This window comes from Ambystoma mexicanum, chromosome 1q (genome assembly GCF_040938575.1).
Source record: "Ambystoma mexicanum isolate Mex_15411 chromosome 1q, UKY_AmexF1_1, whole genome shotgun sequence".
In the NCBI taxonomy this organism is placed as follows: Eukaryota; Metazoa; Chordata; class Amphibia; order Caudata; family Ambystomatidae; genus Ambystoma; species Ambystoma mexicanum.
In genome coordinates, this window is record NC_090922.1 from 1,042,118,923 (window position 1) to 1,042,134,727 (window position 15,805).

The window sequence follows — 15,805 nt, forward strand, 5'->3', positions numbered from 1 at the left end:
TTATTAACAAGTCTATCCCTCACCCCTGCCTTTCTTTTCCATCAACATTCACCTTTTGATTAGGCTTCATTCTATATTCCTACTGGAAGCCCCAGAAGAAATTCACTGGCAGAACCATAGACACTTCAGCATATAAAGCTACATATCTGCCAGGATTGCCCAAACAAATTGTTGAGCTCCTCACAGAGCCAACATCGTCTTCCAAAACTGGCTTGGCATACTAATGCGTATACATCAACCAAACACATACTTTGTGTTTTCTCACCATTAGATGTCCAAATAAAGTGGACAAAACATCAACCACACACGAATACAAAGCAGGACTCACTCCTTGCACCTACAACCTCCTTCCCTTCTTTCTCTCCCTTTTAACTCTTGCTCTTCTGAGGAGACGCTGGTCTGGCTCCCCCAGGCAGGAGGCACAATGCTATGTGGCCATGGACCAGCGCTTTGCTACTACTAGGAAGGGGATTTTGCTCGTTATAAAAGCATAATAACATAACAATGCACATTACAATTAGTAATGTTGCAACCAGTTTTAGCACTCCTACGCAAATTAAAAAGTGCTTGGAGTTCATGCTTTAAAACTTAGCACTTGGTCTCAAAGTGGGAAATATGTTAGTGATCAGCGTTTTGAGGGGCGAAATGTCAGTTTGCCTAATGAGTTTGGAAGACTGATCAATGTATACACAGTTGGTTCTATCATAGAACATGGTTTCTTCAAGAGTAACATGCAGTGAGAATCTTGACACACACATTTGTACATTTCTGCCAGAGAAACGATGTCCAAGAACACTGCTTTTCCAACCTTCCCAAATATAAAATGTGCTGCAGATGTAAAATGTGCTGCAGACCAGCAAGTGCGTTGCTTTATAGCAGTTTGCTTACGAAAGTCACGAGGACACAAGGCAATTCGTGCACTGGTTTGAAACAGACAACTCTGCAGGTTTCTTGGTCCCAGTTAATGTCAACGCTCACAAGGGAGGCTCAGCCTTAGCCCCTGGAAGTTCCTATCCTACCTTTGAATGTATGGTTAAAAAATGCCAAGGCGGTCAACCACTAATTGGGGTCAGCGTCATGAAAACATTCTGTGATAACAGTGCACTCTATTTAAAAAAGCAATAAATAGAAATACTATATGGCAGAGTCAAAGAGGGTGGACAAGACCGTCATCTGGGAAAAGATCGTCTAATGACTTCCATTACAAGAGTCACTAGCATTGAAATATTCAGTTTCAATCATACGAATTACCATTGTTATCATTCGAGAAAAAATGATGAAAATTCCAAATTCAATGAAATCCCCACTAATTGTTTAAACACATGCGAATTAGGGTATTGAATAGTTGTGTGGGCGTTCTGTACGCATCTTTGTAAAATATGAACTATAATCTCACAAGAGTGGTCTCATTTTACAAATGCCTCCTGATGTTTGAAACTCTAACAAGTGTACCTTTGGTAAGTCAATTGAGGTTGGCAAAAAAATGGACAGCATATTTTTGGAGAATTCCAAATTTAAGCAGGAGTACTTCTGTCTGCACAACATGCAAAAGGGAAAGTTAGTAAGTCTGGGAATTGTACCATGGCATGGTTTTTACTGTTTTAAAAGTGTTTTATATTTGAAAGTTAAACTTCAGCATTGGAGCTTCTTGAAGATAGAACAGTCAGAGCAAAAGGTTACAATGTACACAATATCAAATTAAAGTAGCCAATGCCACAAAGACCAGTCTAACTTTCCCTTTATTAGTACACCGAAACCTAGCGACGAACCACGCAAAACTGCATTCTCTTGCTAGCACATGGCACGGTCTGTTAAGTTCATATTTGTACTTTTACCATTGGTAGACCTGCATGAATTCCTTTAATGGTAAAGGCAGTTGGGGACCACATCAATGACTGCTTATAGCTTACAGTGAGCACTTGTCAGTCCAACTCCCACAAATGCCCACAGCAACTCAGGTGATATGCCCATTATCCTTACAAGTGATCCAACCCAATCAGGTCTATACAGCGGGCACCCAACCTACAGCCATTTTAGTTTGTTATGGATGTTAAGTAAATCAATACCCTCCAAGATTCCAAATGATTCAAAGAGACAAGGGGACAATTTGAATCCGTTATTGTCATGCAGTTCCCGCTTTACTTAATATTGGATATTCAGCACGCATGACTTGAAACCTAAATCTACTAGCAAGAGGAGGCACACTAGCTAGGTGAAATAGAACCATAGAACAACAAACCTTGAGCCATTTTACATGCAGCAAGCTCAGCATGTAAGACAAGTTTACCATAATGTTATCTCCTTCGGGCTGAGGTACAGTTAGCTGCATAAGCACAGAAATACACAGACAAATCATTTTGTAAACAGAGGGCATAAGCAATCTAGTAATAGTTCATGCAGTATTCCTTATGCCTTTTAACCGATATACACAAATCTCTACCCACATTGTTATAAAGGGACAAATCAGACGTATTTAACTTGCAACACAATCCACATTTTCCTTTTGATTGCACTGGATTTTTAACCAAGCTCTCCTGGTAACTATTTTTATAAGGTTCTTAATAACAGCTTCATATTTAATTCATGAACCTCACTTGTCTCATTTCGTTTGCAATGTATTTACAGATTACTCTTAATAACTTGCTCGTACATAGCCCTTTCTACCACAGTGTTTGCCATTTCGCAGCAGGGCAAACATTGGACACATTTACCAAATGGAATACTACATAAAAGCTAAACACAACGCTTGCAGTAGATACAATATCCCTAAATTGGGATCTATGACTGGTTTTACAACTGTTAATTTTTTGATCATGGTTTAAAATTAAACATATGCACAGTGTGGTAGAATATACATAGACCAAGGGAGACAAAAACTGTTTGAAATGTGCAGCTAAAAAATAATGTGGACTGTGTGGTCCTGCCTAACGTACCACTCATGAGCAAGAGGGGCCCCGGAAGAGATCAGTCCATGGCACAGGATGCAACCTATTCGGAAGACATGAGCACAGTTTGGATGGCAAATCAGGAAGATGGAGGCGGTGGAGACAGGTGAGTGAAAGCTGCAGGTGTGCTGAGGTCAGAGATGTTGGTAAAGCTCGGAAATATGGCGTTCTTAAACAGCTCCATGGGCCATACTGGGGGCACTGAGACGTGTTTAGAACACCATTAGCACCCTGGGTTACCAAATCGGTAACCCGGGGTGATTAAAAAAAATAAATAAATAAAAAAGGGACGCACATGGCATCACGTTCAATAAATGAAAATGCTTTGCGAAAATGGCTACCATGGTAGTAGAAGGTGGGGCGCCGTACAGAGCCCCTCATCTATTACCATGGTGGGCGGAAGTGGGAGCGGAGCTGCTGCGGCACGTGGCGCCGTAACAGTTAAGCAGGGTTGGGAGGGGGGGTTGGGATCAACAAAAAAAAAGGGAATGGAGGGGCAAGGGCTGGGGGTAGATGGTGGGCTGCAGAGCCAGCCATCAGGCAGCTTGGAAGGAAGGCTAACTTTGGAGTATCTGCTCACGTTTCCAGCCACCTGATTGGCCGGCTCCCACCCGTAGGGAGCCAATTACTTTATCCATGTGCAACACACAAATGTTAGAAGATCAACACAACCACACACAATAAATGACGTAAGCAAATATTTTCATTTCTTGTTTTTTTGTATAAACTCTGGATGAATGAAATATTTAAATATATGATAGTATCCTGTTCAAATTGTATTACATTTTGCTTACAGTTAAGTTTATGTTTGCGTTTGTTACAGTTCAAACCTGCTGCAAAGCCATTCGGACGGAGTACTGTATATAAACGCTATTGACAACCAGAAAATATACACAAGCAAACAAAAATACAAATTAGCACGGCGCACTATACATAGAATCAACATTCCAGAGTTCCTGCTAGTTCATGATTCCTTGCAATATCAAAGGAGGCCTTAAAGAAATCGGCAGTTTTTTGTTGTTTTTGCTATCATATGGCACTGAAAGCACTGCTTACAAAACAAAAGCATTGTCAGCATTGTCCTGGTGAAGACATGGGAGAAGGAAGTGAGGAGGGACACAGGCTGTGGGCGCTTCATTATTTACCAACCTATCGAAGTGCCCATGACCATGCCAATGCCTATTGTCATACCCACCCATTACCTGCTCCACACTCCATCCACCTCACCTCCCCCCGCCCCCATACTCCTGGAAGCAAGACGAGACAGAGCAACACAAGTTCGAATCCCGGGTCCACGCTTAGAAACCTCTTTGGTATTAAGCGCGTTATAAACCAAATTATGATTAAACGCAAGCTGGCACGACCCATAATACAAACCATAATCACAAATATAATATTGTGCGAGAATACCAGATCCATTGCTCTATTGAGTGTTGGGTATTTTGAAATGGCACACACAGCAATGATGTGAACAGTATGTACTACTTCATTTGTTATAAAAGCTGCCTGCATTGTGCAGCTACGAGAAATGCTGTTGCTTCTTCAGGGTCGCCCTTATACATTACTCCACCGTGAGAATGCAGAGCCAAAGAACCTTCTCCAAAGGCTTTACTGAGGTGTTTATGCCTAGCCAGAGTTTACAAACTTCCCTTGTGATTTTGCCATATGTAAATGGCTTTTCAGCCCAAGCGATTGGTTGTACATCGGCTGCAGCAAAGGGGAAATACCAACAAGCTACCTTTCGATATCCTCACCAGAGGTTACAAAACTGGATCTCAAAACTTGTCCATGCATTCCCAAACCATCAATCTTTTAGCAAATATAAGGAGATGGAAGGCTCACTTAACAAAAATATCTCATATTTATTATATTTTGTAATAAAACCGACCATTCGGTCACATTTGCAAATCTCAAACATAAAACAAAGAGAGACAATGATCAATAGTTTGGATGGATCTTTGTGTTCATTCACATGATACGTTGTAACAAAAAGTGATGTTAGTAGCACAATGGTGACTTTGAATTAGCCTATTAATATTTACTTGGTTCCCTGCTTTTTCCAGAAATATAATAATAATCAAAAGAACTGGAAAGGCCAAAATAGATTCCAACGTAATAAGAAGTTGGTATCTTTTTCCAATTCCTCTAATAGCAGCGACTCTGACTCCAACCAAAATGGCCCAAGTACAAGTGGGGCACCAACATCACAAAGAGGCCCACAGAATCAATTTTTCAACAACTAGAGAATCGCGGAAAAACAGACCATGGAACCACCATCCAATGCGACCGCGACAGTGGGTTCCGCCCCAAACTTGGTAAATCGTATCTTTAATTTGAGCACGCACATATTAACACTTGAGGAAAAATCTGTTTTGAGCAAGGGTTTATCCTTTGTTCCAGTCTGCAAAGCCAATGCTTTTCAGACTGAAATTGAGATGAGGAATTTTTTTCGTATCATCAGGCTTAAATATTTTTTTCCATGATAAAGATCCAAAAAATGCTATCGATGACAATCGTTCAGGCAAAAAGCCGCCCTCTACCTTTATACCACTAGTCTATAGTATCTCCAGAAATTCTGGCCTTCAAGAACAAAATTCTCTGAGAGATGAAACTCCTTTGTGAACACAAAAAATCGGTATAAAGACAATGTCAAAATCAGAACGAATAGCTTTAAAAAGCCTTGAAAACAACCCGCTATTTGTCATAAAACCTGCCGACAAAGGGGGAGGGATTGTCTTGTGGGATTCTAATCTATATAATTCAGAAGTGGAAAAGCAACTTGGTGATAACATCAGTATATAAACGGATACCAATCGACCCGACTCCCGATATCTTGGAAGAAATAACAAGCCTGATGACACATGCCCTACAACAAGGGTGGATAAATGATGACTAAAAGAGTTTTCTTATTAATAGACAATCAGTCATTCCAGCTTTCTATTGTCTACCGAAAGTCCATACAAATCTGAATTTGCGGCATTTTTTCCGAATGCGTCGAGCGCGATTACGGAAAAACTATAAGGAAAGCTTAGATTCTTAGTTTTAAAATGAAAGTTAAATCTCCTTCCTAGCACACGTGGTTCCAAAGATAGACGATTTTGTGAAGGTAGTTTTTCAGAAATTAAATAATGATTCAAAATGGCAAAATTACACTTTTACAGGTTTAAAATCGGAGAAGGGACACACTATTCTATGATGCAGTTCTGGACAGGTTAAAATGGTTTGAATCAGATTATTTTAGACTAAGATTGGTTCTGGCACAGTTCTAGCCGAGTACTCAAACTATACATTTGAAATAGGCCGTCAAGATCTGGCCAGGTTGGCTGCGGTTCTCTCGCCACGGATGGTCTTTAGTACCGGTTCTGCTCACAGCGATCTGGTCTGGGTCTGCTAGCGGCACTGCGGTCTGGTCTTGGTCTCTGGTTCTGCTGGTCTGGATCAAGTGGATTCTGGATACAGCACTGCTTTCTGGGTACTGGCACAGGGTTCTAGCCAGAATCAAACAGCTCAGCCCGGCTGTTTGAATAATTTGCAAAAGATTTTGAGGCCTGCTGACTTCTGAAGTCTGGATTCTAAGTTCTGGAGATGGTCCTTCTGGATATTGTCTGGTCCGGTAAAGTGCTTTGCAAGAAAATGGAAAGTGAGTGTGTTGCCTGTCCAAAGCAGTCTCTTTTTATGTGTTTTGAAAATGGGTGTGCGCGTGGGCATAACTAAGCCTGCCCCTCACAACTTATCATTGACCAAGCTCTCCTCTCTCCCTTGATTGGGGGAAGGAATGGAGCGTAATCAGGCATCAATTTTATGGCATACAGAAAGAACACTCCCCTTGTCAATTTGCACACAAATCTATTTTTGATCCAAATACATATTTATCTATGTACCATTTTTCTAATATTATATGTCCAGTTAACATTTTCTGTAGCACCAAACCATCCGATCCCTGTCTGTGCACAGAAAAATCACCAGAATGGGGGGCGCTGTTGTGCAGCCAAGCAAGATGGCCGCTTAGCTTTTGAGCTCCGTCGAGACCCACCTGAATCCTCGCCATATCAGCGCTAATCCTATCTGCCTACTGCAGCCACGGCAACGATTTTTCTAACGGCGTCGTCCTCTACACCCTCCTGCAATTTTGGGCCGAATCGGTGCCCTGGACCCACACTTCTGACATCCGAGGCCTCCCGGAATCATTTGAGGCCGCTGGCCCCGCCGCCGCCGGGAGGTGCTGCGGTTCCGAGGGCCTCCCGCGCTGCTGCCGGCGGTGCCTCCTCGCGCTGCTACCCGTGGAGTCTGCACCCCGGGGACTTCCTGACACCAGGATCTCCATTGTCGGGAGGAGCTGTGGCTCCCGCTCCTCCCGCGCTGCTGCCTGCGACCGACGGCGGCGCTTCCCCACTGCTGCACCTGTCCTTGTTGCGGCCCTGCGGGTTGCCCGGCTGCGGCGGGCTCGCGGCGCCTGGTGAGCCCCGTACGCCGGGGCTGGGCGGTGACCCGCTACCTCCGCGGGAGTGTGACGGACCTCTCGCCCGCTCCTGAGCTGAGGGGGCCCTGCTGGCTGTGGAGCCGTCTGCTGAGCGGGGGGTTGCTCCCCTGTGGAAGCCACACAACACATCCTGTGGGCGTCGCCGCTGGGACCCCCACCACTCACCTTCTCCAATCTGCTACGGGGATCACCCCGATGAACTGCTGCCGCTGTGGGCCTGTACCCATCATCCTTCAGACGACAAGCGGGCCTAGCCATCCCATAGGCCGCAAGGTGGGTGCTGGGGGCTACGTCTCATTCTCCCTGCCTGGGAGGGCCCGATTCCTCCGGCCACCTCTACCCCTGCCTGGGTGTCTTCCTCGCTCGCTGCTGGGCTGCCTGCATAGGGGCTTGGCCCCCACCTTCCTTTTCTACTCTGTGAAGTGGGGCTCTGCATCCTACCTCCCCTCCAGCGCTACGGCCCACCTAGGGGTGGTGTTCGCGCGGCCATTCCCTTGCATCTCGCTCTGGATCTCTTGGGCCCGGGCCCGCTACAGAGGACCGACACGCCGCAGGGTGCCATTGCAGGCGGAGTTGCCCCCGCTCACTCTACTGTCCGGCAGCTGGTGGTGTCACTCCCTGGCCGGTGTGGGGTCTCCTCTCCAACTGTTTGTCGCCTGGTTGCCACCCCGGCGCTCTGGGCCCAGCCCGGCGTGGGTGATCCTACGCCCACACAAGATACGCAGGGCCCCTAAGCTCCCTTGACTGGCGAGGCCTCCACCTCCCACGAGACCCGCACTGCCCTGGACCACGCATACCCCCTGCTGGCCTACACCATCTCTGCGGCCACACTGTGATCCGCCTTCCCCACCCTGCTGGCCTACTATCAGCACCCCTGAGCCTACAATACTAGGGATTGGCGGCTACAGCTCTGTCTCCGTCTCCTCCGGCGACTCCTCAGCCATTGCCCATCTCTGACTCGGCCAGATTCGCTGGAGACCCCCCACCACTAACAAAGTGGGCGCCATGGACAAATTTGCCAAAGCGGCCTCTCGGGCGGATCCTGCGTCCTCCTCTGCGACACAAGAAGACTGCGAGACATTGCCGGATCCCCCGCAACCAGACCTCACCACCATGATGGAGTCCATGGCCAAAAAACTTTGCATCCTTCCATGAAAAGCTGGACGACACCAATGCCAATGTCGCCTCCCTACGCGCTCAAATCGACCAGCACGGGTCCAGGCTCACGGAGACGGAGCAACGGATAGGGACCAACGAAGATCACATTCATACCCTCCAGACCACAGTTACAGAGCTCGTCCGCGACATGAAACAGGTCAAGGCCAAGAACGATGACCTCGAATCGAGGTCACGGCAGAATAACATTCGAATAGTGGGGGTTCCCGAATCAGCACTCAAGGGCCGAATGGAGCCCGCTTTTGAGCAGCTCAAAGATCTCCTGGGCAACCCTGAGATCTCACCATTCTTCACGGTTGAAAGAGCGCACCGCTCCCTGGCACCCCGCCCTAAACCTGGAGACTTCCCAGGCCAATCATCGCAAAATTACTCAGCTACAAAGATAGGGATCACATTCTCCGTTTGGCCAGAGAGAGAGGGGAACTGAGGCTTGAGTCCCAAATCATCAGAATTTTCCCTGTCTTTTCGGTGGGGGTCCAGATGGAGCGACGCCGATTTAGCGGGGTTAAGAAGATGCTGAGAGATAGGAAAATTGAGTACTCTATGCTTTTCCCTGCTCGCCTGAAATTTATTCATCGCAACAAAAGCTATTTCTTTACGGTCCCGGATGAGGCCGTTAAGTTTATTGAAGCACAGGTCCCCCTGTTGAATCCTCCGGAGGAACAAATGGACGATGATTGACCTCGCACTCCCTAGGTTCCTCCGCTGACCTCGGGCGGATGATGAGGCCGTGACACTGTTCACATGGCGCAAGGCGCCCCCCCCCTGTCATCCCACTTGCTGGCCGGCCAATGGCCCCTGGAACCTTAGCTAGTATTTCTCATCCTGTGGGTGCCGCCTCTCTGTGTTTCACGATTCTATTGCCAAAACCCAGGCCACTACTCCAGAAACCGGGCTGCACCGTTGTCCACAGACCTGCGGTAGACCCAATTTCGTCCTTGCTATTCTGAAAACCATGGTTATCCTTTATTCGTAACGTCTACTCTAATAGTCGAACAATGCTGGAAAATGTGTATGTTGATATTCATCCAAAGTTTTAATATTGGTGGGCTAGACGGCAGCAACAGCCCCCACTGCAGCTGCAATGCCGTTTATGGCGGTAAGTTTGTGTTCGAGCCCCTTTTGGGCTACTTGTCAGGCGTTGCCGAGTTGGGGATGGCACACAGTTTCGCTTCAGGGTGGGTGCTTATACACTGCTAGGTATTACTGGGCGGTGAGGGTAGGGGGTGGGACAGTTGGGGTTTGTTTTTCGCAAAAAGGCGGGTTGGTCTTGACCGGTGCGGCAGGGTGGCAGGCCTGCCTCATCACAGCGCTCCAATTAAAGTTCAAAGTGAGAATCCACATCTGGGATGTCCCTTAACTCTTTAATATGGCTATTAGGATATTGACGTGGAATGTACGGGGGTTGACCAATTTCACCAAATCTCGTAGAATTACTGCGTATGCACAGAGGCATGGGGTCAAGATTCTCCTGTTGCAGGAGACACACGCTAAGAAACTCTTGGCTTCAAACCTCGCACAGTCCTGGGGCCCCAAGAGGTACTATACTCAGTACTCCACTCAGTCCAGGGGAGTCCTCACTCTCATCCACAAATCAATCAGATTCACACTTCACACATCCCACATTGATCCTGAGGGCAGATTTGTGATCCTACACTGCACCTTAGCCGGCGAAGAATGCCTGCTTGTGAACTCGTATGCTCCCAATATTGATTCTCCAGACTTCATGGATACGGTGTCTTCCATTCTCATGAAATATGTTGATGTCCCCATTGTATGGGGCGGCGACATGAATCTCATTCTTGATATAGCCCTAGACAGGACAACTACGGCCCGGAGGCCTGTAACCCGAGCGGCCAAGCGGTTGCTAACCCACATGAGCTCCTTGAATCTACATGATGCTTGGAGAACACTCCACCCCCAGGAGAGGGACTACACCTTTTACTCCACGGTACACCACAGTTCCTCGAGAATAGATCTATTCCTCCTGTTAGGTAGCCGGATGGGCAGGGTGTCCGATGTTAAGATTCTGGCGCACACACTCTCCGACCACTCCCCCGTGCTACTTCAGATCCAACTGGGTTTCGTCTCGGGGGCTCGCCCCGCCTGGCGTTTCAAATCCGACGCCCTATCGGATATCGTTTTTAGGGCAGAGATACTGGCTGACATAAACCTGTTCTACGAAAACAACAAGGTCTCCGACACGTCCGAGGGGACCCGCTGGGAGGCATTCAAAGTTTACATCAGAGGAATGTGCATCGCTAGAGAAGCAGGGGTCCTCAAATCCATAAAACAGGCCTTAAACCTCTCTGAATCCAAACTTAAAACTTTAGAACAAGAGTATACCTCCAAGCCAGCACCTGCCACCCTAGCGAAAATTAGGACGGAACTGGTACTATTTGAAGCACATGCCCTTAGCGAAGTGAGATACTATTCCTGCCCTGTGGCCGCCCGAAGATATGGCGAGGGGGACATGCCGGGTAGAACCCTAGCCAGGCTGGTCCGGTCTGAGGGAGGTGGGACTCGTATAGATAGCATTATCGATGATAATGGGTCGAGACACTGGTCAGACTATGTGTCATGATGCCTACCCCCCCCCCCCCCCCAGGGAAGTGCCAGCGGGCCCAAGCTGGGGCCCTTTGGACACTGTCCTGGAGCCTTAGGCGCCAGGCTCATGTTGGACCCCTGTCCTGGCGCCTTAGGCGCCAGGCTCATAAAGCTAGACATGTGTTCAAGTGTTTTAATGTGCACTTACCTGAGGCAGACCATGCTGCTACATCCAGGCCCTCTTGAGGCCTGAATGGAACTACTTTACCTGTGGGACTACTTTCCACCTGGGTGTGGTCGGGGAAGGATACATACCTGATCGGTGGAAGGATACATACCTGGAACTTCTTCCAAAGCTATTTAAACCACACCCGATCAGCAACTCACACTTCGCGTTGTTCTGCTCCTCGCAGCTGGACGCTCACCGTGTCAGCTCCTGCATCTGGACTTCAGCCACGCCTGTCAGCATCCTGGGTCACCTGCAAAGGGAGATAGAGAGAATTGGAGAGAAAGAAGACCTTACCTGCTAAAGCTGCATCACAGAGACATCACACCGACGATCCTGAAAGGGAAGACATCATTTTAAAAGCATTTCACTTTGATCGCTGCAGCGCTGCAATTCACTCACCTTTCCTGGGCGCCTCCATCTTCAGCAGCGATCATCCGGATCCGCACCCACTTCCCGAGCCTAGAGAGAAAAAGACAAGAAAACACCATGATGGAGTCCATGGCCAAAAAACTTTGCATCCTTCCATGAAAAGGTGAGAGAAGGAAGGGAATAGGAAAAGCTCAGTTTCCTTCTAAGACTTACCTGTTGGGTCATTCCCATTTCATTTCGGGTCCTGCCGCTTCCTGGCATTCCGGACCCCGGCCCCTATGGGGAAAAAAGACAAAGACTTTGAATGAGCGAATGCAAAGACATTACCTGAACGCTCATCCATAACTTACCTGTCATTTACTGGAACTGCACGTTTCACTTCGGGTCGGCGCCATATCTCCGGCATTCCAAACTCCGGCCCCTAAGGGGAAAAAGACATGAGCATTAGCGCTCGCTGCAATAAGAAAATGAACATTATTATTAAGCTTGAACTTGCAACAGAACTCTTACAGCGCCTTACCTGAATAGTCAAGCTTATTTTGAACTCCCATAAAACCTCAATCCAGTGAAGTAACTGGGTTTCAACGCGCCCCTGTATCAGAAGCAGGATGGAGAACTCAGCCTTCCAGACCCTAAGGTGAGACTTCACAGGGAATCGTGGAAGGGTATCGAGGAGGGTTGGAAGGGAGTGGGAGGCTTGAGCATTATTCCGTCAGTAGGTAATACTCCCTTTTCACGCACAGGGGAATTCCTGTCCATCTTCAGAGTCCTGCGCTTCACCATTGAAGAAGCACCAGCACCCGAAGCCAGACGACCGCCTCTGTGGGAATCAGGTGAGCGTGACACCATGCTATCCTTGACACTTTTGCCAACTTTTATGCCACCCTATACGGCCCCCAACCAGAGCACACGGCCCGTGACCTTGACGACCTGCTAGAGTCCATCCCTATGATGATCTCTCAAGGCACCAGGGAACTTCTCGATGCCCCGGTTTCATTAGACGAGATAGTCCGGGTGATCTCGGATCTCCCCAAGGGCAAAGCCCCGGGACCCGACGGACTCACATCTGAGGTTTATCAAGAGCATGTTGCCATACTAGCGCCGATACTGCATGGGGTCTGGTCCGAATCACTCCGTTCACACACCCTCCCCCCCTCTTTAAGAGAAGCATTAATCACAGTCCTCCCCAAACCAGGGAAACCTCCAGACGAATGTGGTTCCTACAGGCCCCTGTCCCTCATCAATACTGATATGAAGATCTTTGCTAAAGTAATTGCCAATAGATTCCTCCCACTCATGCCTCACTTAGTCCATGCCGACCAGAGCGGATTTGTCCCTGGCCGCTCTACGGCACTTAACGTCTGGCGCCTATTCAACATACTGTCTGGAATTGACCCAAACGGGGACGCAGTGGCAGTCACACTAGACGCCCAAAAGCCATTCAACATGGTCTCGTGGCAATACTTGTGGGCTGTCTTGGAGAAAATGAGAATTGGGCCAAACATGATCGCCTACATAAAACTGTTGTACACGGGACCGTCGGCAAGGGTGCTAGTTAACTCCGTCCCCTCTTCCCCCTTCGAGTTACACAGGGGTACCCGACAAGGTTGCCCATTCTCCCCCATCCTCTTTCCGCTTGCCATCGAACCCATGACCGATCATGTCAGAAATCGTCATACTCATAAGGGCGTAAGGTTGCAGGGCACACCGGAAATCTCGCTGTACGCGGATGATGTACTCCTCTATGTCAGTCAACCCTCCATATACTTGGACCCTATCATTCGAGATATAACAAAAATAGGCACCCATTCGGGCTTCACCATAAACTACTCAAAATCCGAAATCTTCCCCCTCACTAAAACAACTCAGCAACCGTCCTGCGAGTTCCCCCTACGCTGGTCCCCGGCTGGGATCAAGTATCTCGGGGTTCAGGTGTCACGGGCTAAAGTCTCCCTGCTGACAGATAATTATGAAGCAAAAATGATCACGGTACCTAAGCTACTCTATATATTTGTAAATGTGCCAGTGTGGCCAGGCAAGCAGTATTTCAAGAGGCTCCACGCGTCGTTTGCTCAATTCCTCTGGCACTCGGGGGCGGTCCGTAAGAAGTGGCAACATATGACCCTGCCCTATGAGAAGGGGGGCTTTACTGCCCCCGATTTAACTTTCTACTGGAACGCTGCACAGGCCCAACATGCTACCCATTGGTACACACACCCCAACCTGCCCCCACATGTTAAATTGGAAAAAATGGCGGGTGACTGTACCCACATCATGACCCTCCTATTACACCATGGCTTCCACACGGATGCCCCATGGGACCCGGTAGCTTCCACGATTAGGGCATGGAACAATATCCTTTCCCCCAGTCCAGTACAGTGCCCATACTATAAGTGGCTCCCCTTATGGCAATTTCCCAGCCTCACCCCCACACATGACCAACACCTCTCAACGCTGGGAGAGCCAGGGATATCGTGCCCTGACTGACCTGTACCCTGATGGCTCATTCATTACCCCCCGAACATTGCGCCCCGGGCACTCCAGCTCTGCGCTCGACTTGTTGCAGTACTTCAGATTGAGACCAGCGGTACGGACAATGTGGCCCTCCTTCCCAGAGGAGCCTCCTGACTCACCTGAACTCCTGTACATAGCAAATTCCACAGGCTGTAGGGGCATAATATCCTCCCTGTATAAAATGAAGATGGGCAAAATAGAGAATACCTCCCCGGCACCACGGGAGGCATGGGCAGTGAACTCGGAACAGAGATCACTGACGAAATGTGGGGCAAAATGTGTGCACACACACGCAAAGTATCACTCAGTGCCAGGTTCCGCTGCATCCAATACAAATTACTCAACAGGCTCTACTACACGCCGTACAGAGTGGCAAAATTCACGCTTACTTCGACACATAAATGCCCGAATGCGAATCAAATGAAGCAGATCATGCTCATATGTTTTGGTCCTGTGCTGCGCAGGTTTTGGGGGGAGGCGACAGAGGCGCTCTCTGAGATAATTGACGCCCCGGTAGAGATGGACCCATTGGCCTTGCTGTTTGGCATTTGGACGGAAGAAAATGTGAGGAAACTGTCAAAATTCCTGAATGTTAGTGCTATTGTTGCCAAAAGATGCATATTACAATGCTGGAAGCGCCGCACTCCACCCACCCTCAACATGTGGTTGAAGGCCCTCAATTGGGTACAGGAGTACATCGGCACCTTGCCCGCTCCATCCCGCCCTGCAAATGTGTGGACTGAGTTCTGTGGTTACCTAAACAGCAAAGATGGGGCCGAATGGACCTCCGCCCCTTCCCCAGCACCACCGGACTCATCTTGACACTCGCCGCATGAGTACTATTCTGCAGTTCCACTATGTTCTCCCCTCTAAAATGTGAAGTTGACATTATTTGTGAGGCAATGTATATTGATGCTGCAATGCTGTTTTTTTTCTCGCTTACACGCTGACTGTGCTGTACCTGTCTTAACCACCTGCCAATAAACAAAAGTTTAAAAAAAAAAAACGATAAATCACCAGAACAATGATATTAATTATATAATTTTGACAAGTCCATACTATGAATTATCCATCTTTTTAAAATTAAACTCTGGCCCAGAGGGGTGTGGTTTCCCAAAGCACATGGTGGATTTTCTGGTTTGTCCACTTCCTCCAACTCAGGTTGCTCACAGAGGCACTGCTCCTCCCAGTTTCTTCCATTTAAGCCATTTAAGACCCCCCCCCCTAATTTAGCATTTGCCTGAGCCAAGGAAAGCTCATTGTTCCGTTTCCCTGCTCCCAGGTGCTCCTCCTCTGATTCAATCAGAGAGGTGTAATCTCCTTTTGGTGGGAACAGCAGAAGGGAGCCAGGCCTGCGAATGCAGTGGCTGGGCAAGTTTCAACTCCTGTCGGGGGTAGTTGCCGGGCAGAATTCAATCTCTTCAAGCCAGGCTTCAGCCAAATGTCACTTTTGTTCCCAGTTTTTCTTCATTCAAATCAAACTTACAATTTTTACACATGCAGCTAGAACGCTGATTCTAAGTTCAAAACTATGACATTTAAACA

The 15,805-nt window shown here is 48.0% G+C and overlaps 1 protein-coding gene across 6 annotated transcripts in view; it reads right to left on the reverse strand.

The window, feature by feature from the left end:
* The window catches only part of SH3GLB1 (SH3 domain containing GRB2 like, endophilin B1), a 479,029-nt gene that overhangs the window by 206,348 nt on the left and 256,876 nt on the right, over positions 1-15,805 (reverse strand). For 2 of the 6 annotated variants that reach the window (XM_069641728.1, XM_069641732.1), the window contains one exon: positions 2,240-2,323. The exons of 3 other annotated variants lie outside the window; for them this stretch is intronic. In XM_069641728.1, coding sequence (XP_069497829.1) covers positions 2,240-2,323 — 84 coding nt within the window. The remainder of the gene's footprint in view (positions 1-2,239; positions 2,324-15,805) is intronic. One more of the 6 variants, XM_069641729.1, reaches the window with a different exon arrangement.